Source organism: Lissotriton vulgaris, unplaced genomic scaffold, assembly GCF_964263255.1.
Source record: "Lissotriton vulgaris unplaced genomic scaffold, aLisVul1.2 SCAFFOLD_736, whole genome shotgun sequence".
Classification (NCBI taxonomy): Eukaryota; Metazoa; Chordata; class Amphibia; order Caudata; family Salamandridae; genus Lissotriton; species Lissotriton vulgaris.
Genome location: NW_028243083.1, coordinates 316,363 through 342,984, shown reverse-complemented (window position 1 = coordinate 342,984; position 26,622 = coordinate 316,363). Strand labels below are relative to the sequence as shown.

The 26,622-nt window shown below is 42.8% G+C and overlaps 1 protein-coding gene across 2 annotated transcripts in view; it reads right to left on the bottom strand.

The window, feature by feature from the left end:
* Positions 1–26,622, bottom strand: part of LOC147668707 (phospholipid-transporting ATPase IC-like) — a 515,423-nt gene that overhangs the window by 305,198 nt on the left and 183,603 nt on the right. For both annotated transcript variants that reach the window (XM_086948491.1, XM_086948490.1), the window contains exon 3: positions 1,989–2,086. In XM_086948491.1, coding sequence (XP_086804617.1) covers positions 1,989–2,086 — 98 coding nt within the window. The remainder of the gene's footprint in view (positions 1–1,988; positions 2,087–26,622) is intronic.

The window sequence follows — 26,622 nt, the reverse complement described above, 5'->3', positions numbered from 1 at the left end:
CTCAAGAGTATGTGGAACTCAGTCTGCTAGCAAGAATGGATAACTCTGAAGCTTAAAGGTAAGCTGTGACACTCTGGACAACATGCTGTAAAAACACGGGTTAACCCAGAAAGTCGCTGGGACCTGGGTGAATAATTGATACAAACAATGTGGTCCCAGATACTAGAACGAATAAACTCTGGACAACATGGCACAAGTAGTCTGGCACAAGAGAAACAATTCATGCATCAACACCCTCCTCATCACTTTAATAATAAATATAGGTTGAAACACTATCTGGCATTGTCTGGTGTAGTTTACCAATTGTGGGATTGACCTAAAGGTTACACAACCAGAAAAGAGGTAGGGAACGTTCTCTTCCATCAAGTTTTGTTTAAGGATTCTTTGTTAACATAAATAAAAAATAGAATTTAGTTCAGTTGTTAAAGACCTTAAAACCTAACCATTAAATATTAACATAGAAAGCCACTGGTGGACATTTTTTTGAATAGGCTGGCATTTCCAACAACCCTACAATTGTGGGTCCTGGATGATGTGTAGGATTGCGCCTTTGATTTTTTTTGCCAGCCTGATAGCTGTTCGAAGAAGCTGGTGGTTTGGCCTCATATTTGCTTTGCATTTCAGGTCATGATTTAGTGCATCTAGGAGCGTCTTCCTCTGGTGATGCATTAGGTAGACAATCAATGTGTTGCAGGAACAGCCAATTCTAAGGTGGGAGTAGACCAGTACAAAATGTTTGGTGAGAGATACAATTGCATACATTGGAGAGACAATTGTACCATAAGTATGCAGATCCAGAATCTGGCACACTTCAGGCTATACATTTCCTTAGGAATCTCAGTAAAATCAACTGACTTTTCTACTAAATATGAGGCTCTTTGGCTGCAAGTGTATTGCGCCCAACCCGCAACCCCCCTGCCTTCCCCCCCCTTCCTCCCCCCCCGCCCCCAAGTGAGGATCTGTAGAAGAGACTACCCTCATACAGCTCCTGGGCAACAAGAACCTTATGTGTTCTGTGATCTAAGGTAGAGAACCTTCCATAGCCTCCCATTCAAACGACATGGAGGACCTTGGTACGCTCGGTGGCAGCATTATATCTAGTAGCATTTGTGAGGCTGCTGCATGCTGTTTGGTGCCAAGGAAATTACTCTTTAAAGCTGTAACAAATTAACCATGTGGCGTTTATTGCGCTACCGCTTCATGTGCACATACGTAAGGCAGAGGTAGTTTTACTCAATCGTGATCATTTAATAGACTTGTTTGGGATGACACACAACTCTGATCTACTTCAGAGGTTCCTGCTCGCTCATCTTCTATTACCTACTACTCAACATCTGTCATTAAGATACTGGGTACATCCAAGGAATAGCACAGACTGAATTTTATGAACTTGTCCGGTAGTTCTTTAGAGCAAACAATACTCGATAGGTAGGACTCCCTTGATACATATTCTAAATATCTAAATGATATCCTTAATGGTCCCACATTTAAATGATGAATGATAATTTACAGAGATCAACGGTTACCCAACTAAGGGTGTTCTGCCATTAAATTGCAACACCAGTTAGACGGACAACACTAAGTCAATTTTGGACGAGATGGGTATATAGATTTTTCCTGAAATCTAGATCGGAAATTCTTTGTCGATGATTAGCTTTCAAATGATTCCATGGCTTGGCAGAGAGGTGGCTCAAAGGACAACCTCCAAATGTTTGCATTCATAGAAGACCAACACTAGAGCACGGGGTGTGAGGAGGTTGATAACGCACGAATCACTGCTGGATGTGTCGGGGTGCAGAATCATGTAATGGTCTGAGTTATTGGCTTTTAATAGATGACACCTTTGAACTGTGAGCCACTAAGTTATTCAGCTAAAGTAAAATAGACCATAACAAACCATCCAAACATACAATAATTGAGAAACAGGGTTTCTGGTCAAAAACAGGTATGACACGTGGTTTTAGTACAAAGAAAAAAAGTAATCTTACTGAATATTTGCTCTTCTTTATGCACAAATACGTTGTTTTCTGAAACTCTGGTAGGTTGTAGAAGTAGGGGTCATTTGCACGAACTTGCCAAGAGCAATCTGGAAATTCAAGAAAACACAATTGTGAACTATGCATGCATATTGAGGACACATGTACAATGCTTGTGGTACAGTGTACCTGGGGGAGGGAAACCATATTCTGCTGGTCTAAAGTACAATAATGCAAAACACTTCGTAGGTCATAATGAAAGAAAGAAAACACCAGCTATGGTTACCATCTATATTTCATATGTGTGTGCCAGTGTAGTTGCAAGTTTCACAAGCGATTAACAGCCAGATGTAGCCCAGAAAATTTGAACAGGCAGGTGTAGCCCAGAAAAATTGAACAGCCAGTTCTTTCATCAGCATTTCCATCTTTGACCTTTCTTGCACTATTGGAAGGGGAAACATTACTTCTTTTCACTGAGCCAAGGATGTTGTAGGACTTTCAATTACTTAATATGAGTGCACCCACAACAGGAAACACCGAAACGTACTCCCACAATAGCCTAGGGGAAACCATTCGGTATAAGAATCCATGAACCAATATATTAATTAGCTCAGTCCCCTTAATCTGTGGAGAAAATGAATACAGTCCTTCATCTCTGAGGTAATGACCACTACAAAAGTAATCATTATTATTTTTTATTTATTATAAGAGGATTACTAAGCCAGGAATGGGCCCAATGCTTACTTCTAAAGGATCTCATGCACACCTTTGACATCCTGCACTCACCAACTACTGAAAGAATTAATGCTTAGCGCAACTGAGCAGGAGAAACATCAGCCCATTAACTGCTAGCAGCAAAGATAAACACAGGCACCATACACAGCCCTGTAGCCAGCACTGTACACGTTTGGGGTGGGGAGAAGTGGGATAATTACATATTTCAACACAGGGATATACAGGAAATATTGACAAGCAGCTACCATAAAGTTGCTACTGGGCAAACAAGCTGCACTTCAAACAGATGTTTATTTTTCCTTTAGTCGCTTAGGTCATGTTAATTTTGGACTGACTTGCCATCTTGCATCAGAATATAATAGCAACACAAACAACTGCAAAATGACTTACTCCCCACCGTATGTACCAAACCACTACACCAAAGGAGTCAAATGCCGTCCAGTCGCACATCGAGCTACCTTTTACCTTCATTCACATTATTCATTCAAGAAGCAGGCGGGGTCATCTCAAACTTTCACACAATCCTCTCATCAATCAGTCACAGCGACAGAACCTGTGTGACTCTGGCCAATCATTACATAACAGAAGGAGAGCCATTGGGCACTCCCATGTAGTTAAGTTAGCCGCCTGACATGGTAAACAACCAGAATTTCTAGATTCAATTAACAGATCCACATAGTAAATTGCTTAAATAACTGAACTAAACAGTTTAAGATCATGGACTTTAAAGCAGTTTTAAAAGAAATTCTGGTTTGTCACTAGCCAAGACCAAAGGTTTACCATGATCTTGAACAATTAAAACATGTATGTCTTTAGCTGGCCTTTTAATTAGTTCATATTTTTACTTAAAAAACAGAACTTTAAAAGCATGGTTTAAAATATCATAGGACCATTTAAAAGACCTAACACGGATGCTATTCAGGAAGGTGCAGACCCGCATATGACCTTTACATACTTTATTTGTTTTGTAAAGAATTTTTTTATCATCACTTTGAGCACTAAAATGCAGGCGTTACCACAGCCATTGCCAGAAAACAGTTTAAAACCTTAGCTATACAAAATTAAGTTAGATATTTGATGAAGAGGATAAATAGAAAGCAAACGTGCCTAAAAACAATTTATTTTTAGGTTTTTAGCTGACTGCAGGGATTTCATTGTCCACATCTTAAGTTACAATATTTAAAGGATAATGTGTCAAAGGTAAATGGACATGCAACTTAGATGGATTATAATTAGTGTAATGGCCTTTGGGCAGTCGAACTAAATTGCCTACCTTTTTCTAATATCTTTATGCTGGAAGGTGATAGCAACTCGGAGGAGGTACCTTATAATAATTGTTGCCTGGACCCTCAAGTGCCTGGTGTAACTGATTTACTCTTGACTTGGTGCTTATAATTAATGACCTTTGGGTGCTTATAATTAAAGAAGGCCTCGTTTTAGGGACCATGGGCATTTGTGTTTAAGATTGGTTCTTGTTTTTGGACGGATTCTTGTACTTATAAGTAGGTGTATTCATCACACCTCGGGGGACGGTGTGGGACTGGTTTAAATCCTTCTAGACCGGCCGCCAACAAGTGGTCTGGGCACCTCCGTTCTCCGCTGAAATGCCGCCGCTAGAGGTGGGGGTCCCTCAGGGGTCCATCCTGAGCCCCACCCTTTTTAATATCTACATTGCCCCCTCTGGCGACGGTAGCGGAGTCCTTCGGTGCCCAGATCATATCCTATGCTGATGACACCCAGCTCCTTTTTACGTGTAAGAAGGGAGAGGTTTTTGATGGTAGGAGGATGAAAGACTGCCTGAGTGCGGTTTTTGACTGGTTTCGGCGGCACAGTCTGAAATGCAACTCCGACAAGTCGGAGCTGCTTTTTTTCGGCTGTTCGCCTGATCCCAGCTGGAAAATTTGGTGGCCCCAGGATATGTTTCCTCCTGATGCGGCCTCTGTAAAAGCTAAAAACCTTGGTGTGTTGTGTGATGACGGCCTTTCTTTCAGACCTCAGATTATCGGGTTGTCCGGGAAATGTTTTGGCATTCTGAAAATGCTTCGGAAGTTTCTTCCGCTGCTGTCTCTGCAACACAGAAAAATCGTAGTTCAGGCTCTAATAGGATCGCGATTGGACTACGCGAATGCCCTTTATCTAGGGCTGCCTAAATATCTGCTAGCCAGTCTGCAAATTGTGCAGAATTCGGCGGCAAGAGCCATTTTTGGTCTTCCGCGGAGGGCAAAAGCCTCCGAACTGCTCAAGAGATTGCATTGGTTGCCTATCTCTAAAAGAATTACCTTCAAGATCCTGACCCTTGCTTTTAAGGCCCTTCATTCAATTGGCCCTAAATATATCGGGAAGCGCATGGCCTTTTATGCACCAAGGAGGACCCTACGGTCGGCCTTGCTAGCCAAAGCCGATGTCCCGCCTATCAGACTGGCCCGATTTGGTGGTCGCTCCTTCCGATATTTGGCTTCACGTGGTTGGAATGAGCTTCCTGTTTCCTTAAGGAAAGCCAACAGTCTCCTTTCTTTTAGAAAGGAGTTGAAGACCTGGCTTTTTTCTGTATGATCTCCTGCGGCCTCTGCGAGTAGCAGTGTTGTGTTTTCTTCCTCAGTTCTCTTTGCCAAAGCGCCGGGACACCCCTTGGGGTAGCCGTGTGCTATAAAAGACACTACATAACATAACTTATTATTTGCACTGGGGATGTTTTATTGGAGGTAGTGACTCCAAGGATATTTTACTTTGGTATTCCTCAGAGCACTTTTTAGGTTTTGCCAAGCCAGCGCATCTGCTGTTCAGAGAGACATTCAGTATGTGAGTTTTCAAAGTGCTACTGGCTGGCCTAGTGCTTGCGTTCACATGAGCGTGCACGCGCGCTGCCGTCATCTGTCTTTGATTGCGATCAATTTCACTTCCGCAGGTCGCGCAGCACTTTCACGGGCCACGTGGCCAATACTTGTTTTTTCTTCTTTTTAATTAAGCACTGAAGCCCTGTCCTCCCGGTCTGTTTCTTCTTCGTGCTCACCTCCTCAGCCAACTCTCTCCAGCCTACCCTTAATTCTTGCACTGTGGCCACTCTCCTCTCAGTTTGGCCATTTCTCATCAAAGCCTTCCTTCTCTCCTCCCAGTCGGTTTATTTCCCCCACTCGCCAGTAAGCCTACTTGATCTGTGCTCAGCCTACCCAATCTCTGACTCAGCCTGCCGCTTCTCCTCTGTTTTATTTCCATATGCCTATTCTCCTCACAGTATGTCTGCTCGTCTCCTAGTCAGTTTGTTAACCCTGCTCATCCTTTTCCCTGTACCCTCTCTGTTAGACTATCCTCGCTTCCTGGCAGTCTTTCCACTCTCTTCCAGCTTGCGTGTTTCCCCCACAATCTACTCGATGTCCCAGGCAGCATGCTGACTTTCTCCGGTACGGAGTCCCCAGATGTAACTATGTGTCCTCACCTGATGTGAGTCATCAGAGAGAAGATGCTCAGGATATGATGCGACATTCTTGTCACGTGAGGCGGGGTGTTTGATACGATGGTCATTTATATGGCTGCCAGCTGAATACTAAATAATCATAACTATTTAGGTGACTACTGGCTGGATAGTAACTAGGTAATTCTGTTCAGACAGAGGCTGGGCGGCTTGTAAATAACCATTGCTATTCAAAAGACTGCCGGCAGAAAATGAAATAATCAATTCCATTTAGCCGGTCGCGGATAAATAGACACCTCCCATTAAATATCCTTCACCACAGGTACCACTTCATTTTGTAATGAGTATATCACCTCAAAACATGTTTTTTATCCTGCACAAATGGCAAAGTATGGAGTTCTACATTGTAGCTTATGGTTGTGGCTTCTACAAATGCCCATACATTTTATTCTCTGTGTGCTGCAACGACAGCACTACTGCTTTTCGTTATGTTGTATAAAGATATATAGATGCATCAGTCCAGTACCTATGCATAAATAGATTGAAACATCTCTCCTAAATGTCCTGCTGTTCAATCCCCTGTTTTAACCATCTATTCTTAGTCTGCATTTACCGAGGCAGCCATTTCACGTTTAAGTGAAGACTGCTAATGATCTCAGCTAATAGCCTGAAATGTCTTAAGGGCAGCTATTACTCATCAAAGGACACACGCACAGCAACAACAGTGGGATTATGGTTATATTAGATGGTTTTCAGTCCTTGCAGTTTGACTTTTTGTACCTTTCTTATTTTTTTTCTGCATGTTAACCCAACTTAATATAATTACATCGTTTCTGCATTTCCAGGACAGCGAAATATAAAACGCATGAAACAAAGAATTAATGCACATGATCAGGACTACAAAGTTGATGTTGTTAAAAATAATGTTTTAAACATTCCTGGTTTAGGTTGTTTTCGTGCTGCACTTGTAACATAGATTTTGTTTTTTAAATCTTTTTATTGAATTTTATCTCAACACCAGAATAAACAAGCATTGGCATAGCCAATAGGTTGCGCCTTTGGGACTTTATAAGTGTTTAGCCATGCAACAGTTGATGTTGTTGCACCAAGGATATTGTGCTGGATAACTAAACACCTATACGGTCCCAAATGCGAGACCTATTGGCTATGCCAATGCTTGTTTCAATTGTCTTTTGAACTAACTAATAGGTTGGTGATGGTTCGGTTATGCATGACACCCGGGTGATTTGTCTTGTGTCAGGCTTAATTTAGTTGTTTATATTATGAAATTTGGTACCCCCTTAAATCCCCGTGTTTTGAATTCTAGATGGAGTCTGATGGTTGCTTGCAATGTTTTTGTACTGATGATGACCTAATGAATTAACAAAGGTCAAAACACCGTCAACGCCTTACTTTGGCGAATTAGGAGGAAGCATACATTGTGTCTTGTTCTGTCATTATTGTGTTTATCTCCCCTCTGCTGTGGTCTTTCTGTTTACAATGCATTTTGTTTTATTCTATTATGTATGTTCTGTGCAACATTGTGAGCACCAGTTGAATGTTTGTATATAGGGTTTATCTTTTTGGAATATTTTTCGATTATAAATGCTTTTTTATATAATTATTGTGGAAACCTTATTTCATTGGGTTTAATTTTCTTTTAATTCATTGTTACATGTATGTGTTGTGCTTTGAGAAATTTGTTAAAAAACATTTTTTCTTGAACAACTGTTGCTATAATATTGTTGATTGCCCCCAGGTTCTGGGGCGTAGGTCTGCCCCAGTTTGTTGTACTCCTCCTCTCAAGTACCAACATCTCAAGTCGCCATCTAAGATTTTAACAAGGGGTTCCGCATTCCACCACCAAATCTCGGACAGCATTGCCTTTCACTTTAGCACACACAGACTACTAAAATTAGAAGACCCCGTTCCTCGGAATACTTAATGTACATCAGCTCGCAATTTTGGAATGCCTACACCTTTTTTGCCATCATACATCAATTTCATCCACCCAGGTCTCATTCATGACCTACTTCCATGGGGCTAAAATTCTTTTCACACGCGGAACAACTGAAAACACCATTTTACCACACTACAGTTTAAAAGGTGTTTTAATCCTAGCCTCAGTTTCTATGCTGTGGAAAGACTACAATAAGGTCATTACTGTATCCTTCAGCAACACTGCACTCACTCAAAGGACTATATTTATTGATTCGTATGTATCTTTTCGTAAGCAGTTTTGTGATATATGATAGCACTTGGACCACAAAACCACTTAATTGTACACTACACATTTGTATCCATCCCAAACCTTCAACGGTCTGCTGGCAACTTTCCTCTACATCTATTGATGACCCTTATGAATAGTTTCTATGGTTTTCCTCTTCAACGCTTAAGTTGGCCTAAGCAGGTCTTCCCTCTTAAGCACATTATATACTACTGTTGATTAGTCTACTACAGTCCAAAAAGCCTTCTTTACACTTGGCCAACTCGGTCGACACACTAATGCTCCCATAACTAATTCGGTTCATCTCCTTCGACAAACTCCACCCACTCCTATAGCCGGTTGTCATTCTTGATAAGCCCTCTGCACTCACACTGCACCACCCTCCGAAGGATTATATTCAATTTTAAGATTGAACTCAAGTAGCAACAGAGTAGCAAACATTTAGGCCTGGCAGTCTTTGATCTTTCCTAGATCTTTTTCTTACTTAGGAAACCACCAAATGGATTGTACTTTTACCCCCCAAGAACGGTTTTAAATCCTCAGCTTTCCCATTCACAAAAAAACCTTGAAATTTTCAATGATCCACAAACGCCAACATCGGGAAGTTAACAGAATATCTGCATTCAGGCTGATCATGCCATTCTCTTTGCATCATGGAGATGCAATACGTCCCTTAAACTACAAAAGCTGAACTCATATTTGATATAAACTCGCATGAGTGCTGCATAACTCCCAATCTCTGCAACATATGGTTGAAGGCAGGTACATCTGCATTTCCAAACTTTATGTAGTCAAACTATCTGACAATCTTCTGACCCAAAATCCTCTGCATTCTTACAGAGCCACCTACAACATTTAATTTTCTATGTGAAAGTGGGTAAACATTTGGCATGAAATTGGCACCAACTGAGAAATTAGACTAGTGGCTCTTCCTCTTTTAGAAACTGGGCTTTTGCAAAGCTCTGCAACTACCAAGATTAGACTCAAATACTCCAGTTTACATATTCACAACAAAACCCATAAGCCTGCTATAAGTAACATGTTTCTCTAAAGCCCTCAACATAAATTTCCATACTCTGGTAATGTCCTTCTCCCACATTACCAAAAAACAAAATACCATTTTAGAATGCTACTACTTCTTTTATGTACTTGAGCAGATACAAAAATCAACTGCTGAAATGCAGCCAACATAGATACTAATCCAAATGACATCCAACAAACTTGAGAACTCGACGTCATGTGAATAAAACTATATTATGGTGAGTTTGTCCATCCAAATTCATCCAATGCTAGGCTGCTCTCTAATCCAGTTTAAAGTAAAAAAAACAACACCACACTTGGCTTTACTCAAAGCCTCGATCAAATATGTGCCCTTCGGTAAAGGAAGATTTTCTTCCCACACAGTTTAATTTAGACTGCGCCAACCAAAGCACAAACTCACGTCAGTCTTCTCTTAAAGCAGCCATTTAGCAACCCGAACATGCTTGATGATTCTTTATAAACATACCTTCTCTTACAAGACACTTGATAAGTTTGACCGTGTTACTCTCGTTTTCCCCCTTACTGTCTACCTCCGGGGTCTCCAGCCTTTTCTGTAATGAGAGCTCATTCTGATCAGTGTAAATAGTCGTGAGCTACTAAAGGCCATGTAACTCGTGCATGGTTACCAGATGCTACCTCATCCAGATTCAATGACTTTACACCTAATGTCCATGGAGCCTGATATTATGGTTTGAACAAAATACTGTGACTAGAGGTACAATGAAAGGGCTGCCTATCACACGTCAGTGACTGCATGGTCTGTGAGGATGTATGAGCATGTGTGTGGATGAATGTGATAGGTGTATGGGTGGGTGACAGAGACAGTGTCGTAGGTACTTGTGACACCGGACATACCTTTTTTCATATGTGGCAAGATTACATGTACAACACAAACATACAACCATTTATATTTTTTAAACGGGAGAAATAAAAAGTAAAATGTTTTCCAGAAATGTTCCTAATAAGGAACATATTTCTCCACTTGATGGAACATTTTTCTGCACTTGCAATTTCTCCCATTTAAAAAAAATCTGGCTGTATGTTTCAGTTATAAATATGGCCGCGTATCTACCAGTCACTGGGAACAAGATGCCTGCTGTTTGTAAATGTTACACTTTGAAATTTGTTAAAATTTGACTGAACAGTTAACTTTATGTATATGTGCACTTCATTAAACTTATTTTATTTTTCCCCAAGTCAAGGTATCTTTACAAAAAGCATGCATATTACTCCAGGTAGCCTGCAGACATGATGCCATATTTATAATAGGAAAATACAGTCATTTGTTTAAATGCGAGAAATTTCAAGTGAAGAAACATGCTTCATAAAACATTAGGACTTAACTGACTTAATGTAAAGTTACGTAAAACATTAAGAGCGTTTCACAAAAACATATTTCTTCACCTTAAAGATTTCTCCCACTTAAAAGAAAAAAATATGGCATTGTGCCTACCAGCCAACGAGAGCAGGATTGCTGCTGTTGTAAATGCTTTCATTTTAATTTTCTATCATTTAAAAGCATTCAGAAATATAATTTTGTTCTCATGCTCCAATTTTGAGATAAGGATTTTTATAAGAGTTAAATAACTCAGTGCTTCAGTTCTGAACCTCTGTGACTTACATGGGTCATAAAACCGACTGAGATCTGCTTATTATCAGACACTACTGTCTGAAGCCTGATAATTTAAAATAAAAATAGCCTTTCCTTAACTTTAATAGGAAAAGCGCAACACTTACTTATTGCAGTTCTTAGTTAAACGAACTCAAGGCGGTGAGCTACTCTGAAGGTTTCTGCAACCTACTGGTAGCTCACGATGGGCTGGTTGGAGACACCTGATTTAGTAAATCATTGACTTAGCATGTACTGCACTGGCAGAGAGTCCAACACTGCTTATGATTCAAATTGTAAGTAAAGAAAGGGCCTGGTATGAATGTCTCCCCTCATGTCGTGCTATGTGATTAATGATTTATAAAGTGCATTATCGCCAGTCTAGTTTGTTGCCAATAAAGTCAGTCAATCAGTGGAACAGACAATTGCTAAGCAAGATATTTGTTAAAAAGAAACATAACTCTTACCTCAAGCAAAGATGCGCCGTAATGAGTATAACACTCAGTGGCAGAGAATTCCACAGTGAAGGCACCGAAACTAATAAGGTGCAGCCACCCAGATGTGCTTTCCATAATGTGTACAAGGAAAGTAAGTTAAGAGGACAAGGTGATCTGCTGGGCCTGTATCCAAGAATTTAGAGATCAAATGACGTGGCAGTCAGTTAAACATATAACGTTAAAGCAGAAACAAGCTTGGATAGGCAACCAGAACAGAGATAGACGCGTCCAAGCCAAGGTGCCTAGGCTTCCATATGAGCTTGTTGATTTTCTATGTGCCAAAGGCACTGATTCAGGGCAGATTTTATAACTAGGTAGGCATCACTGCAGAGTTCAATGCCATGATGAAAGCACAGCAACAGTCTTTAGAAAGATAAGGGGGAAGAATCAGTCTTTACTCCCACACTCTTCAGAGCTTTGGGGTCCAAAATCTAGGGCCCAGAGAGATGGATGCCAAAGGTTGGGATTTACACTATTGACAAATCTCTTCTTTTTCTATATTTAAATTGAGCCCGTGGTGGCCCATCCAGGCTCTAACTTCAGAGAAATATCGCTGAAGAGAAATCACCTCCAAGGAGGTCACTCAATCTAAATATTTGGGCGCCATCCTCAAAAAATATAACCGATGAATGATAGAGTAGTTGAGTAAAGCAAGTAGTCGAAGAGACAGAATAAATGGATAAGGGGACCGCATAGAACCCTGGGAAATACAACGGGTATTCATTAATATCTCGGAGAGGAAGGTTCAGAAAAACATCAGCACAGTGCCTCAAATGCCAGCTAAGCAGAGTTTATTTATAAGAAGAGTGTGCTGGACAGTATCCAATGCAATTGAAAGATCTAATAAAACCAAGCTAGCTACACTGTCCACATCAGTCGCTAGGCAAAGACAATCAAACTGTATTAACAGACGTGTACTTCTGTTAGGCCTAAACCTTGCTTGAGCATCCTAAAAATTGCCATCCAAATATACTTCTAAATACTAGATGAACCTTTACAACTCACCTAGTTTGTCAGAAAAACAAATTTTAAATTCTCTACCAAGCCACTTTCTTTAAATTATACACAACTGCAAAACCCCAATCTCCTTACATCCACTTGCACTCCTACATACAAGTTATCACAACCATCCTTTCCTTAAATCTCCTCATCTTGGATATTTTAAATAAAATGTTCTATCACCTACACAACTTGTTTCACATCATATGTTTCACCCATAAAACATACCTCAATGACTTTCCACATCCTTCCATGAAGCCTAATGGCCGGACTGACTCACACTTGTAACAGATGTTTAATATTTGGCTTCGTTTCATGTCTATATTTTATATTTCGAAAACGATACACTACCTTGTACCTTACCAACTATATCGACTTTACATACCGCCCATGGAGCTATAACTGTAAATGGGTAAATAATTTTTTCAACATTATGTTTAGGAAAATTTAATTATTCTGAAAGCTCATTGTAGAAGAGGTCAAAGATTTGATTTTAATCCTCGTTTGAATGAGTATTAAAACGTATAATTCTGTGCTCCCCTGGTCATAACGATTCAGAGTAAATTTTAATTTTTGTAAATGACTCAGCAAATACTGAGAAATGATCATTAGAAATATTCATTCCCATGCATACAGAAATTACTCTCCTGCTGTTCGGAGTTGAGAAAGGTGTTTTACATGCAATTGCATAATTAATAGCAGCTTCCTCTGAGCGAGGAAGCCAGCTCTGTGCAGACATGTATGCAAAGCACTGTAGATAGCTTGAGTGAAGGTGTTCTTTCTGTGCAGCTCTGGAATAAAAGGAAGACCAAGTTGAGAGATTATCCAGGCTGTAAAGCTAACAGCGATCATAAAGTGCCCATTCAAACCAGAGGTAAACAGTGGTTACTGAGAAAGAAGAGGGTAGAGGCGGTATTATTACTAAGATTTAAATTCTCAATGTATGCTTGTAGCATTCAGAACACAGAGATGGATGAAGTGTTCTTTAAGTATTTATTAATCACAAGGGCCCGCGGTAGCGGGAAACAACTGGTGTCAACAACGGCAGCTGTCATCTGTCAAATGGCTCAGATGACGTCATATAAATACATTCCTAACATTCCAAGGTGACGTGTATGACGCTGCTAATAGAAATGGAAAACATACTAACGTAACATCGTCCCATTACAGTATAATATACAACATCTCCCTTCCTCCATGAACACAAAACCTGAATTTATTCCATAACATAGTCTTTCAGTCTGGTGGGCAATCTTATTACTCTGCCCGTTCTAGAAGTTTGCTCCCCACCAGGGTGGTTGCCAACTTCACTCATACCGGCTACTGTAATTCCATTCCTTTCTGTTTCATTGTCTATCATTGAATCCTCCTGAACAAAAGTAGTACCCTCCAGGCTAGAGGAGAGTCTGGTGAAGTTCTTATTAGAATCTAACATCTGTCCTCGACTTGCACTTGAATGAAATACCTCTGAGCAACTAGACACATCATCCCACTCTAGGACACTTTCATCAAGACATCCGTCTCCCTCTTCAGCTTCTCTCATAATGATTTGTTCTTGGCCTGGTTTCAGTTTTACTATGTCATCTTTACTGCGCCATCCTTCTCCTTCAACAAACACCGCACCTCCTGACGCTTTACCAACCTTCATTGGTCTGCTGAGTCTCGACTCTCCTTTGCTTACTAAACCAGGCTTTTTCATTAGTACCCAATCACCAGGTGTGATGACCTTATCCTTAGCTCGGTTTACCCTGTCAGCATACATTTTATTCTGTGCTTGCTTGCATATTATGTTTTCCCTCACATTTAGTTCTTTGTCGCATATTTGTCTCGCCTCAACAGCTGTTTTCTCCCACACACCTATTTTTGGCGTCATGGCATTGTTGCATGCCCTTCCTCTCATCAAGAAAAACGGGGTAAACCCCGTTGCTTCCTTTGGCGTATTGTTGTACGCATTGATCTTGGTTTTAATAAAGTCTTTCACATTCACTCCATTAGCCACAGCCATTTGGATTCCTTCTTTGAAGAACCTGTTTACCCTTTCCACTTGTCCGTTGCTCTTGGGACTGTACAGTGGAGTTTTTTCCTGTTTTATTCCGCGCTTATCCAGAAATTCGACCATAGCTCGTGATATTAACTGTGATCCATTATCGGATACGATGACCTTTGGTTGCCCCTCTCTTTCAAAAATCTTCTCTAGGAACTTTATCACTACCTCTGTAGTAACTACTTCCACGAATTTGTAACACACCCACTTGGTGTAGTAGTCCATAAGAACTATCAGATGTTTGCACTCATTGGGCAAAATGTTGAAAGGACCTGCAAAATCTATTGCTACTTTAGCCCAGGGGCCATCTGGGATTTGTACCATCTGCAATTCATTTCTCTCCATTCTCCAGTGTTTGTCAGATTTCAAGCATTGTTCACACTTGTCAATAAGATTCCTGACTTCGCTGTCCACCCCCGGCCACCAATAGTGCATTCTCAGGACATTCCTAGTGGCCGTGGTGCCAGGGTGCCCTCTGTGAGCCATTAGAATAATTTTCTGTCTGAGTCCAAATGGTGGTATGAAGACTTCACCTCTCTTCAAAAACCCATTCTCAAGGGTCAACTCATCACTCACTTGTTGATAATTTCTTAGTTCTTTAGGCATGTTTCTCACATGTGGCCATTTTGATTGCACATACTCTTTCACTTTTCTCAACACATTATCTTCTTTCGCATTATCTTCCCATTCATCTTTACTTATTGATCCTTCACACATTACCGTTGCATCGATGTGTGCAACTATGCATTCGCTGTCGTCCTGTTCCTCATCTTTTACTTCTCTCACAGGCAGTCTGGACAAGCAATCTGCTCTGCTGTTCTTTCCTCCCTTAATGTGCTCTATTTCAAAGTTGAATTCTTGAAGTTTCGACATTAGTCTGATTAGCCTGGAACTTGCATTGCCATTGCCACGACCCTTGCCGTCCATCATGTGCACAAGCGGTTTATGATCAGTTATCAGTTTGAAACTCTTGCCCCATAGATAGTCTTTGAGCTTGTGTACAGCCCACACACAAGCCAACGTCTCCCTTTCAATAGTGCTGTAGTGTCTTTCTGTTTCATTTAGTTGTCTTGAAATAAAAGCTATAGTGTTTTCTTCATGACCTTTCCTTTGGCAAAACACAGCTCCTATCCCTTCGTTGCTTGCATCCACAGTTACTATATTCTCCAGTTGTGGATCGTACGGTTTCAATGCTGGCGCTCTGGCCATTCCCTCCTTGATCAATCTGAAAGCCTCACCCTGCTCGTCATTCCATTCGTATTTCACATTTTTCTTAAGTAGCTTCCTGAGTGGACTCACCATTTCTGCGTACTTCTTGACGAACTTTGCATAATATTCACTCATGCCAAGGAATGACCTGAGAGTATCCTTGTTCCTTGGTTCTGGAGCTTCCCTTATTGCACGAACCAAATCGTCCTTTGGTAAAATCCCATCGGCATTCAGGACGTGTCCCAGATATTCCACTTCTTTAGTCATGAATTTGCATTTGTCTCTGGCAACTGTCATGCCTTTGTCTCTCAAGATCCTCAGAACAGTTCCTATCAATTTTACGTGCTCCTTTTCAGTTTTAGAATGTAATAAAATGTCATCTTGAAAGGCTTCTACCCCTTTCACCTTTCCAAACAAGACATCCATGAGTTTTTGAAAAACTCCTGAAGATGACGCCAGGCCAAAGGGAAGTCTTACGTATCTAAATGCTCCAAACGGCGTGATGAAAGTTGTTAACGATTTAGACTTCTCTGATAGACACACCTGATGATAAGCGGCCTTCAAATCTATGAGCGAAAAGTACTTTGACCCAGCTGTTGACTGAAGGATATCCTGTATTTTTGGTAGGGGATGACAATTTATTATAATGTTCCTATTGAGCGACCTCAGGTCCACACATAATCTGATGTCCCCTGTTTTTTTCTTCTTGGACACCACGATAGCAGAAACCCATTCAGATTCCTCTGCTTCCTCAATTACACCTTCCTCTTTTAATTTTTCTAGCGCCTCCCTTAGCTCATTTCTTACGGATAAGGGCACTGTTCTTACCTTGTGCTTACACGGGACTGCATTCCCTTTCAATTTTATGTCGTGACTGAACCCCTTTACACATCCAATTACATTTTTGAACACATCCTCATATTTTTGAAAAACAGTATTTAAATCCATGTCTTCACTCTCCTCACTAATACTATTCATCCATTCTTTCCTCAGTATTACTGGATCTTTTGCCCCCGGGACCAAAACCACCCCCAGCTGGGCTAAGTCTCTCCATCCCACCAGTATCCTTCCCTTTTCTGCAACATAGACCTTTGTCTCAATCACTCTCCCCTTAAAGGTTACCGTGTCGATGAAATACCCCAACATATTTATGTCTTTTTCTCCAAATGCCTTCGGGTTCATGTCGGACTCTGTCAATTCCACACCCTTCCACCTATCCTCAAAAAGGGTATCTGATATAGTAGTGATTGGGGCACCTGAATCAGCTGTAAATTTAAGTTCTACTTCCCCAATTTTGACATCACTAATAGGACCCTTTATTTTACCATCTTCCATTTCTATGTACAAAACAATATTCGCACACATTTCCTCATCAAAATTTCCTACTGTGTTAATACTTGTGTTACCGCTACTTCTCTTAGTCTTGCACAGTGTAGAATAATGGCCATACCTCTTGCATTTAATGCATTTCTTCCCAGCAGCAGGGCAATTTTTAAAATCTGCTAAATGGTCACTCGATCCGCATCTAAAACAGCATAGCTGCTTACCTCCCATTTTTCTCTCATTCATGTACCTTTCAATAGTCTTACCATCACCCTTCTTCTTTTCCTGCAAATACAATACATTAGAATTATTTCCTGTAGAAGATATTTCTTTAGTGGAAGTCAATGACCTCTCTATACCTCTAGCAATATCTATGACCTCCTGTAAAGTTGGTCTTTTGCATGCCAACAGTCTTTCTTGCACCTTTTTAGTGTAACAATAAAATACAATCTGATCCCTGATGTATATATCAGTCATTTCCTCATACTCTCATTCCACTGCTAAGACTCTTAAACATGCAACATAGTCTTCTACAGATTCCCCTTCTTGTTGTCTCCTCTGAGCAAACTTATGCCTTGCAACCATAATGTTGTTCTCCTCATCAAATTGCCTCTCCAATCTCTTTAATGCTTCCTGATATTCATTCAGGGGAATAAATGTTCCAGGTGGACTTTCATATTCAGGCAGGCTATCAAAGATATCTTGACCTGCTTTGCCCAACAGTCCGAATAATAAAGAACATTTTCTTTCTGCATCGAAATTTTTTCCATCTATAGAGACAATATAGTTTTCAAAAGCCCTCACCCACTTCTTCCACTTCATGGTGGGTTTTCCTGGCTCATCCAAGAAACGTGGAGGAGCACATATATTATTGCATTCAGCCATGTTATTTATTTTTAAAGGATATTCCCACTTTGTTTTTTCACTTAAAGTATGTCTTTCCTGCTTCCGATTTATTATTCTGTGGCTTACTTGTGTTATTTTCCTCACTCTTAGTTTTATTCTTTCATTCACTTTCCTGCGCGTGTGACAAATGCCTCAGCTGGCCTGTTTGAACAGCCGGTGATCGGCACTTTTACAAAATGGCCGCACGTTGTTTACGTCGTGCTGTGCTCCAATCAGCGCGCTCCCAGCATGCTTCACGCGTCTCAGCTGAGGTAACTGACTGACGCCTCAGCTGAGCGCTGCCATCGCAACGCGCGAAAACTTCCTCGTCAATTTCACACACCGCCGCCGCCTGCTTTGTATCCTCTCATACGATTCAGATTACTCAGCGTGGCCGTCAGACAAGGTTCTCGCTTCCAATCCGCGCTACACTTCAATTCTTATTTGTTAAATTTAAGTTCCTTTGAAGCATTACGTTACACGCTGCCACTTGTCTATTCACGCAAGCTTTCCTTAATCAGCGCCTAATTCCAACGCTTAGTACTCACTCCGTGTTGCTTCAGTTTATTTTCTTTATCTCCCGCATTTACTTTTCATGGATGTCTCGATCCTCAATCATCGGTGAATCCGTCATTTATCTCCGCCGACCCTTGTAGTGACAAGACCCTCGTCGCCAATTGTAGCATTCAGAACACAGATGGATGAAGTGTTCTTTAAGTATTTATTAATCACAAGGGCCCGCGGTAGCGGGAAACAACTGGTGTCAACAACGGCAGCTGTCATCTGTCAAATGGCTCAGATGACGTCATATAAATACATTCCTAACATTCCAAGGTGACGTGTATGACGCTGCTAATAGAAATGGAAAACATACTAACGTAACATCGTCCCATTACAGTATAATATACAACAATGCTTTGACCTGGAATGGACTTTGAAAGAAGAAACCTTGTGACAGAGCCTTTCAGAAAGCACAGAGCACGTTTATTCAAGGTCCACAAAAGGAATCAATAGAAAAGCACGATTTAAAATAGAGACGAGTGAGCACTACCAAAGTTAATGTTCCCAAAAGAACAGACTTGCTAAAATGATCGCTAAAAACACAGGTTGTAATCACAAGGACTAGTTACATTTCCATAACTTACAATTTTACGGAATTAATGCAAAGCAAACTGGACAGAGACTGAGCTTAAGAAAGTGTTGTCGGATCTTTCCAAGTAGCCTTTACGAACCATGGCAAAGCCATTTACACTAGAACAACAACATTTTATTAGGATATTGTGCGTACAACAGAGGATTTGCACCAGGATTTCCTGTGATCAGCAAACGATTAACTGATCTAACCTACGGATATTACAGATCAAAAAAGAAGGTGGAAGGTGAAAGAAACATAAAACAAGTTATTATGAAGTGTGTGAAGATTCTGGTCTAAGATGAACTGCACAATGCCAGCAATCATTTAACCAGTAAATTAAGAGGTTTACTATGGTCGCTCTATTTTGGAACATTTCAAAATGATGGATCAACAGCTTTAGCGGACTACAGTTTTTTACTTGCCACAACTATTTTTGTTACTTCTTTCAAACAGATCAGTCAGTCAGTCAGAATATCTTTATTCGACTTAATTAAAGTCATACAAAGAAAGAAAACATTAAAACATTAAAACAGCACGTTTAAAAAGTATCCATTGCGATCATGACATTTAAAAACATCTAACTCAATACACATTTTAAATACTATTTACACATGATTAAAAGGTATGTATATATATAAAACAGTGCCTATGATATAATTTCATACATTTTGTAAACTTTTAGGACGGAGGTTGGCCAGCAACTTTCGCCCTAGCTGCCGCGACTAGAAAATTTGCAAGACCAAATGCTGTGCATGGATTGGTCATAAGCTGTAGGTAGTTCACCTGTGTGAACCCAGCATTTTTGAGTAAGGGGAGCAAGTGTTTTTTCCTCTGCTCATGGAATAGGCTACAAAACATGACGAAATGCATAGTGTCCTGCACAGAAAAATGGTTGCAGCTGCAAGGGGCGGCTAGTTCTGGCTTCTGCCAACCCTTGAAAGAGCCTAGGTGAAAATGAATAAGGTTGAACCTTAGTTTAGTTAATAAAAACCTATGGTAAGGGATAGTTACGAAACGGAGGTAAGGGGCCAATTGAGAATCGCTCATCAATAAAAAGTGAGCCCTTACTGCCGGCTTCTGAAGCTCGACTGCCTCACGGCTTGCTTCCTTCCTTTCTATAAAGGCTTTTTTTGTTTGGACTATGTCACGGGTCGTAATTTTCTCTGGGGAGCGAAAAAGTTCTGAGCGACCCAGGTCTGAGAATGATTTACTTAGGTAGGCCAGCCAAGGAATTTTGTTCTGATTGTCCAGTGATAGGACGTCCCTCAGGATTTTATGGTTCAGAGGTAAATCAGCATTTAACCACATTTTCAACCACAAGGTCAGTGGTGCAACACTTAATAGGTCCGACAGATATGGCAACCCAACCTCCTTGTGAATGGAATAGGTGGGGGTTGATTGGGGAACAGAGAGAAGAGATCTTATGAATCTATTTTCTGCTCTCGGAATGGGGTCGAGGTTTACATAACCCCACACAGATGATCCATAAGATGCGATGGCAACAGGCTTACTTTTGTATATCTTCAACATCGCTTCCATGGGCCTGGCACCCAATTTGCCGGCAAAGCCCAGGAGTGCGGAGGAAGATCTAGTTACTGCCAACCTCTTTGCATTTATCTGTGGGCCCCAAGTACATTTTTGATCGAACAGCACTCCCAGATAGGGAAATGTGGTTACCTCGGACACAGGAGTCCCACTGCAGAAGAATGATTTATGTCTTCTCTTTGCACCCTCTATACCCATGACCATGGTATGGGATTTAGATGCGTTGACCTTTAGGTCCAGATTTTCCATGAAGGAACCAAAGGCATCGAGAAGAATCTGCAGGCCAACACCCGTGCGTGCTATCAACACGGCATCGTCCGCGTACAGGAGTGCCGGAATGTGGGTGTCTCCTGCGCGCGGTACGTCCGTGCCCCTGCCCCTCAGGTGTGCCCCCAAACCGTTAATATAAATGGTAAAAAGCGTAGGGGCCAGGATGCAGCCTTGGCGTACTCCTTTGAGGGATTTAAATGAGGAGGTACACCTACCATTGTTGGACACTCGGACAGCTGCGAAAAGCTCCTGATGTAACGAGGCCATATACATGACTAGGGCTTCGTCAATTCCCATATCTAACAAAATCGACCATAATTTAGACCTATTGACGAGGTCGAAGGCCGACGAAAGGTCCATGAAGGCCAGAAAAACCGAGCCCTCCTTAGCCATTGTATACTTAGAGATGAGTAGATACAAATTAATGCATTGCTCGATCGTACCTTTACTCTCTCTAAAGCCGTATTGTAGATCGCACAGCCCGCCACATCCCTCAACGTTCTCCCTCAATCTTACTAAAAGAACTTTCCCCAAAATTTTTACAGTGGAGTCCAACAGAGATATAGGCCTATAAAATGCTGGGTCGTCCCTCTGTCCTTTGTTTTTATAAATGGGAACGATAGTGGAATTAGCCCATGAGGCGGGTGCTGCGTTGAAGTTTACTGCATTAAACACGTTAGACAACACTCTCGACCACATTTTAGGAGAGAACATAAAAAAGTCGGCCGGGACTCCGTCCGGGCCCGGAGCCTTATGTTTGGAGGTTTCCATAAGCGCCTTTTCAACTTCTTGGGGATTAAAAACAATAGGGTTAACATTCCCGTTAGAAGGTAATCGACTTTTAGTGTCCTCTACGGCTGCATTGCCCCCATACACGTTTTTAAAAAAGGATAGCCATTTTTCCTCAGTAATCACGCAGTCCATTGGTAGATTGTCGTCTTCCGAAAAAAGAGGGTGCTTGATAATTTCCCAGAATCTTCTGCTGTCCTTAAGCACCGCCGCTGAGAGGAGTTCCTCCCATGTTTCGCGCTTAATGGAGTCCTTGCGGCTCTTTACTGCTGACTTATAGATTTTCCTTAGCCTCGCAATTTCCTCTTTTGGTCTTGGAACGATTTTAAGAGCCGCCAACAGATCTCTGTGGGCCTTCGAACATGCAGTGTCAAACCAACGCTTGTGAACTTGAGTTCCCGAAAGAGGTTTAGCTATAAGATCTTTCGAGACCTGTGCACATATTTCCTCGTAGGCTGAAACCAATAGGCTCCCTTGAGTATCTGGATTCTGACACAACTCAGTCTGCAATTTAATCTTAGGGAAGCATTTTTTATAAAAGTTTTCCGGGATCACCTTTGCCCATTTAATTCTTCTATCTTGATCTGTAGTCCTCAAAGAGGAGGCTGAGTATACGATTGATGGTGCTGTACCCATCTTGCTGCCACACGCCACTTCAAGTAGCACTGGGTTGTGGTCACTGAAGTGGGTTGCCACCGTCCTATATGCCGTAATAAAAGATAGAATACCAAGAGAAACGAAAATATAGTCTATCACAGAGCCATTCAGACTGCCATTGAAGGTTGGCGTTCTAGCACCAAAATTGGGTTCATAAAGATTATGATTAGCCAGTAGGTCTTCAAGCTCCTGTCCCTCTGTGGTATGTTCGAAGTGGGGCGCAACCAAGGCATCGTCCTCACCATCACATGCTACTCTTCCCTTACAGGCTAAATTACATAAATGAATGTTAAAATCACCTAGTAAAACTAACTCAAATACAAAAGAGATATTCTGTAGGACTGAGTTTAAAATGCTATCTAAATTAGCGATATTTCGACCATTATAAGCACAGTTACTTGAATTATAGAAGTTGACATATAAGGTCCTGCTGGTTTTATTGATAGTCCTTTCTACGATCAATATGTTATCAGATTCAGACCTGATCTGTCTATAACTTCCTTTTAGATCCACGGAGAATAAGAGCACCAGGCCACCTTTGGCTCTGCCCATTCTACTAGGGATAGCGGAACTTGCAAAACTGGTGTACCCATCCCACCAGATATTGCTGGAAGTGTCCCATGTTTCTTGCAGTGCAATGATGTGATACTTTGAAATAAAGCTGCACCATTCTGGGTCCTGGCGTTTGGTGCTTAGGCCTGCCACATTCCAGCTTAAAATCCTACATGACTCCCTAATGGTCGTAGGTTCACTGCCACTCCCAGAGTCGCCTTCCTCTGAAACTTGCGCTAATGTGGCCCTAGTAGAATTCACATGACAGCGATGCTGTGTCATCCCTCTAATAGTGCCCATATCAGGACCAGCATCTGACCCAAATGAAAGTATTTGCTGGCCACGAGTGATGGGTATATGTGGCTCTATGACTGCGTTAAACTTATAAGAACTTTGGAGATCGTCGGTGTTTTGGCCCTCTTTGCGTGGGTTCGAATTAATTTGTCCAGAATTGTTTGGGTTAGATCTTAATGCAAGTCAATCACAGGTGTTAAGGTCCGATAAGGGGCCAAACCTATTGCCTGTGGTGAAGCCCCAAGCAGAAGGGGTGCCTGGGTGGATCTGACCAGCATGGGCTAGATTCCACTGATGATGTGGTGTGATTGGGTGGCCCATGGCCGGGTCCATTCTCTGCCACCGTGTTGGCCTGATACCCCGTGCACTGTATTCAAGACCGGGTTCGCCGTTCACCCACCCGTTAAGTCCCAGCACTTGCGGGTGAGCCGGGGGGATGATCCGCTCATATGGGTAGTTGGTTCTTCCTGGCATTTGCTGCGATGCAGGCAGAGGCCGATGGCTAGTGAATCGGGAACCCATTGCCCCTCCCCAGCTGCTATTGTTCCTAAACTTAGTTGGCCTGTTGGTGTTGGCTAAAGTAGCAGATTGGGTCTCGTTATTAAAAAATCTGAGTGTTAACGGGACTATGGATCCATTACGTCGTTGAGGCGGAAAAAGATTGATCAGGATTTCGGGGAGAACATCTGCGTTAGTGAAGTTTATGATGACGCAGTCTCCCTGAAACTTTTTCGGCTTGTTGCCAATCCAAGGTACCCTCCTGGTCGAAACTATAGCACCAGCCAATTTATCAAACCCTTCTTGCGCCATGTAAATGTTGTTAGAGAGCCAATGTAGGGCTTTGTCCTTGAGATCCTGGTTGGACTCTGTTTTATCTTGTGACAAGACAGGTACGTTGGCTAATACCAAGACTAGCGGTAAGGCTTCCGCTATAAACTGAACTGGGCTGGTCTCTTGATTACGTGCCACTGTTGCGTCAGTGGTGGTGACTTGAGGGCCCCCAGTTGCCGCACTCTGATTCGGGGCTATTGATGTTAAGGATGGGGGTGGGTGTGGCAAGTCTGATTGAGTGGGCTGCGCACTACTGTCAGTAGAGGGAACATCCTCATCCGTAGATATTAAATCCGCGACGAGGGTTGAAAGGTTCTCTAGTTCCTTAGCCAAGTTACCGTGAACCCCTCCCAATTTCTTAACTTCAGCGGTCAATTTGTCCACTTTCCCGATCAGGGGCTTTATAATAGTTTTGATCTTGATATCCATCATTTCTTTGATCCTGTTGAAGAGATCATCATCAGATATGCGCTTAGACTCGAGATCTAACTCATGGTCTGTGAAGTTACCCGTCCTTCTGGAGGGTGGGGTGGCTGGCTTCTTCCTCCCCTGTTGTTTCCCCCCTCTCTTGGCTGCCATTTTCCTACATGCTCTTACAGCACGATTAGGGGGAGACTGGAGCTGAGGGACCTCATCAATGACGTCTGTCTGGATACTTGTCTCGGTGGAGGAGTCATCAGCTAAATCTATAAGATCAGCTCTGTCCTTATCAGAAGTCGAGTTTTCAGTGGCTTCAATGTGGTTGATCGGAGAGTTAGGGCCAGAATCTACAGCAATAGACTGTGCGTTTCCTATCAGGGAATCGGACATAGCTGTGCTTGTGGACGGGCTATCTGCAAGCAGCACTGGTGATTGACTTAGGCCCAGAGATTGCCTTCTCTTGCTGTTGATGCTGGTTACCACTTGAACTAGGTATGAATCAAGGGTATTCACAGCCTCGGAAGGTTGAGGAACCAATTTTTTACCCATATTTTAAAATAATGTTTGTAGAGTCATAAACTCACGCTGTCGGCTAAACTTTAGCTGAATAACTTGCTGGTCTTGACGGGTAATTCTGTATAAGGTGGCCGACTCGAAGAAATTGACAAAAACCTATGTTAATGGCCGAAGTTTACTCCCACATTAAGGTACCAAACAGCCGTACCTCAAGCCCACGTAGTCGTCTTCAGGGGGGTGGCCTAGCCTGGCCTAGTCGCGCCTCGGAGGGCCTCAGAGGGCCCGCCCTTTGCCCGGGCTTCGCCCCGGGCGTCCCGCTCGCGTCCCGCTGAGCTGAGGGCTAGATGCTTTTGTAGCCCCTCCTGGCGCCTAGGATCGGCGTCAGGGAACGCGCCTCCGCCGCAAAGGCTGCCGGGACCTGTAGTCCCGAGGCGGCGGTGGCGTGCCTGGTGCTCGCGGTCTTCGCAACGATTTCCTCCTGGGCAGCGTCTCTGCAGGTAATGGCCCCTGTGTACTTCTCCTCGCGCTGTGCTCTGGTCGCAATAGAGGACTCCCCCCGCTTCACCGAGGGCTAGATGCTTTTGTAGCCCCTCCTGGCGCCTAGGATCGGCGTCAGGGAACGCGCCTCCGCCGCAAAGGCTGCCGGGACCTGTAGTCCCGAGGCGGCGGTGGCGTGCCTGGTTTTGCGGTCTTCGCAACGATTTCCTCCTGGGAAGCGTCTCTGCAGGTAATGGCCCCTGTGTACTTCTCCTCGCGCTGTGCTCTGGTCGCAATAGAGGACTCCCCCCCACTTCACCGAGGGCTAGATGCTTTTGTAGCCCCTCCTGGCGCCTAGGATCGGCGTCAGGGAACGCGCCTCCGCCGCAAAGGCTGCCGGGACCTGTAGTCCCGAGGCGGCGGTGGCGTGCCTGGTGCTCGCGGTCTTCGCAACGATTTCCTCCTGGGCAGCGTCTCTGCAGGTAATGGCCCCTGTGTACTTCTCCTCGCGCTGTGCTCTGGTCGCAATAGAGGACTCCCCCCGCTTCACCGAGGGCTAGATGCTTTTGTAGCCCCTCCTGGCGCCTAGGATCGGCGTCAGGGAACGCGCCTCGGCCGCAAAGGCTGCCGGGACCTGTAGTCCCGAGGCGGCGGTGGCGTGCCTGGTGCTCGCGGTCTTCGCAACGATTTCCTCCTGGGCAGCGTCTCTGCAGGTAATGGCCCCTGTGTACTTCTCCTCGCGCTGTGCTCTGGTCGCAATAGAGGACTCAAACAGATCCTGAAACTAGTCCATTGTAGTGATGACACCGGACACCAGCGGTAAACAGGAACAGATGTTTATTGAGAAGAAACTGTTTCCTCAGAGCAACAAGCGAGCGTCACACAACACCAGCCCGACACCAACTGACGCTCAGAGAACACTATGGCATGAACATTCTAAACATTGAACAAAGGCCTGGACGCAGCCTAGTCCAAAAAGGTACAAGTCACATCACTACACACACCCCTCCCTTCACCCTGAAAAAGAAAAAAATGAAGAGGGGAGAAGGAAGAAGGGATGAGGAGGGAATCAATAAAGTAGGAAAAACGGAAATCAGGTAAGTACATAGTCAGCCGAATAACTAGGCGGTTTGCGGTTACGTCATGGCCGAGAGGAGTCAATCCTCAAGGATGGTGCAATGG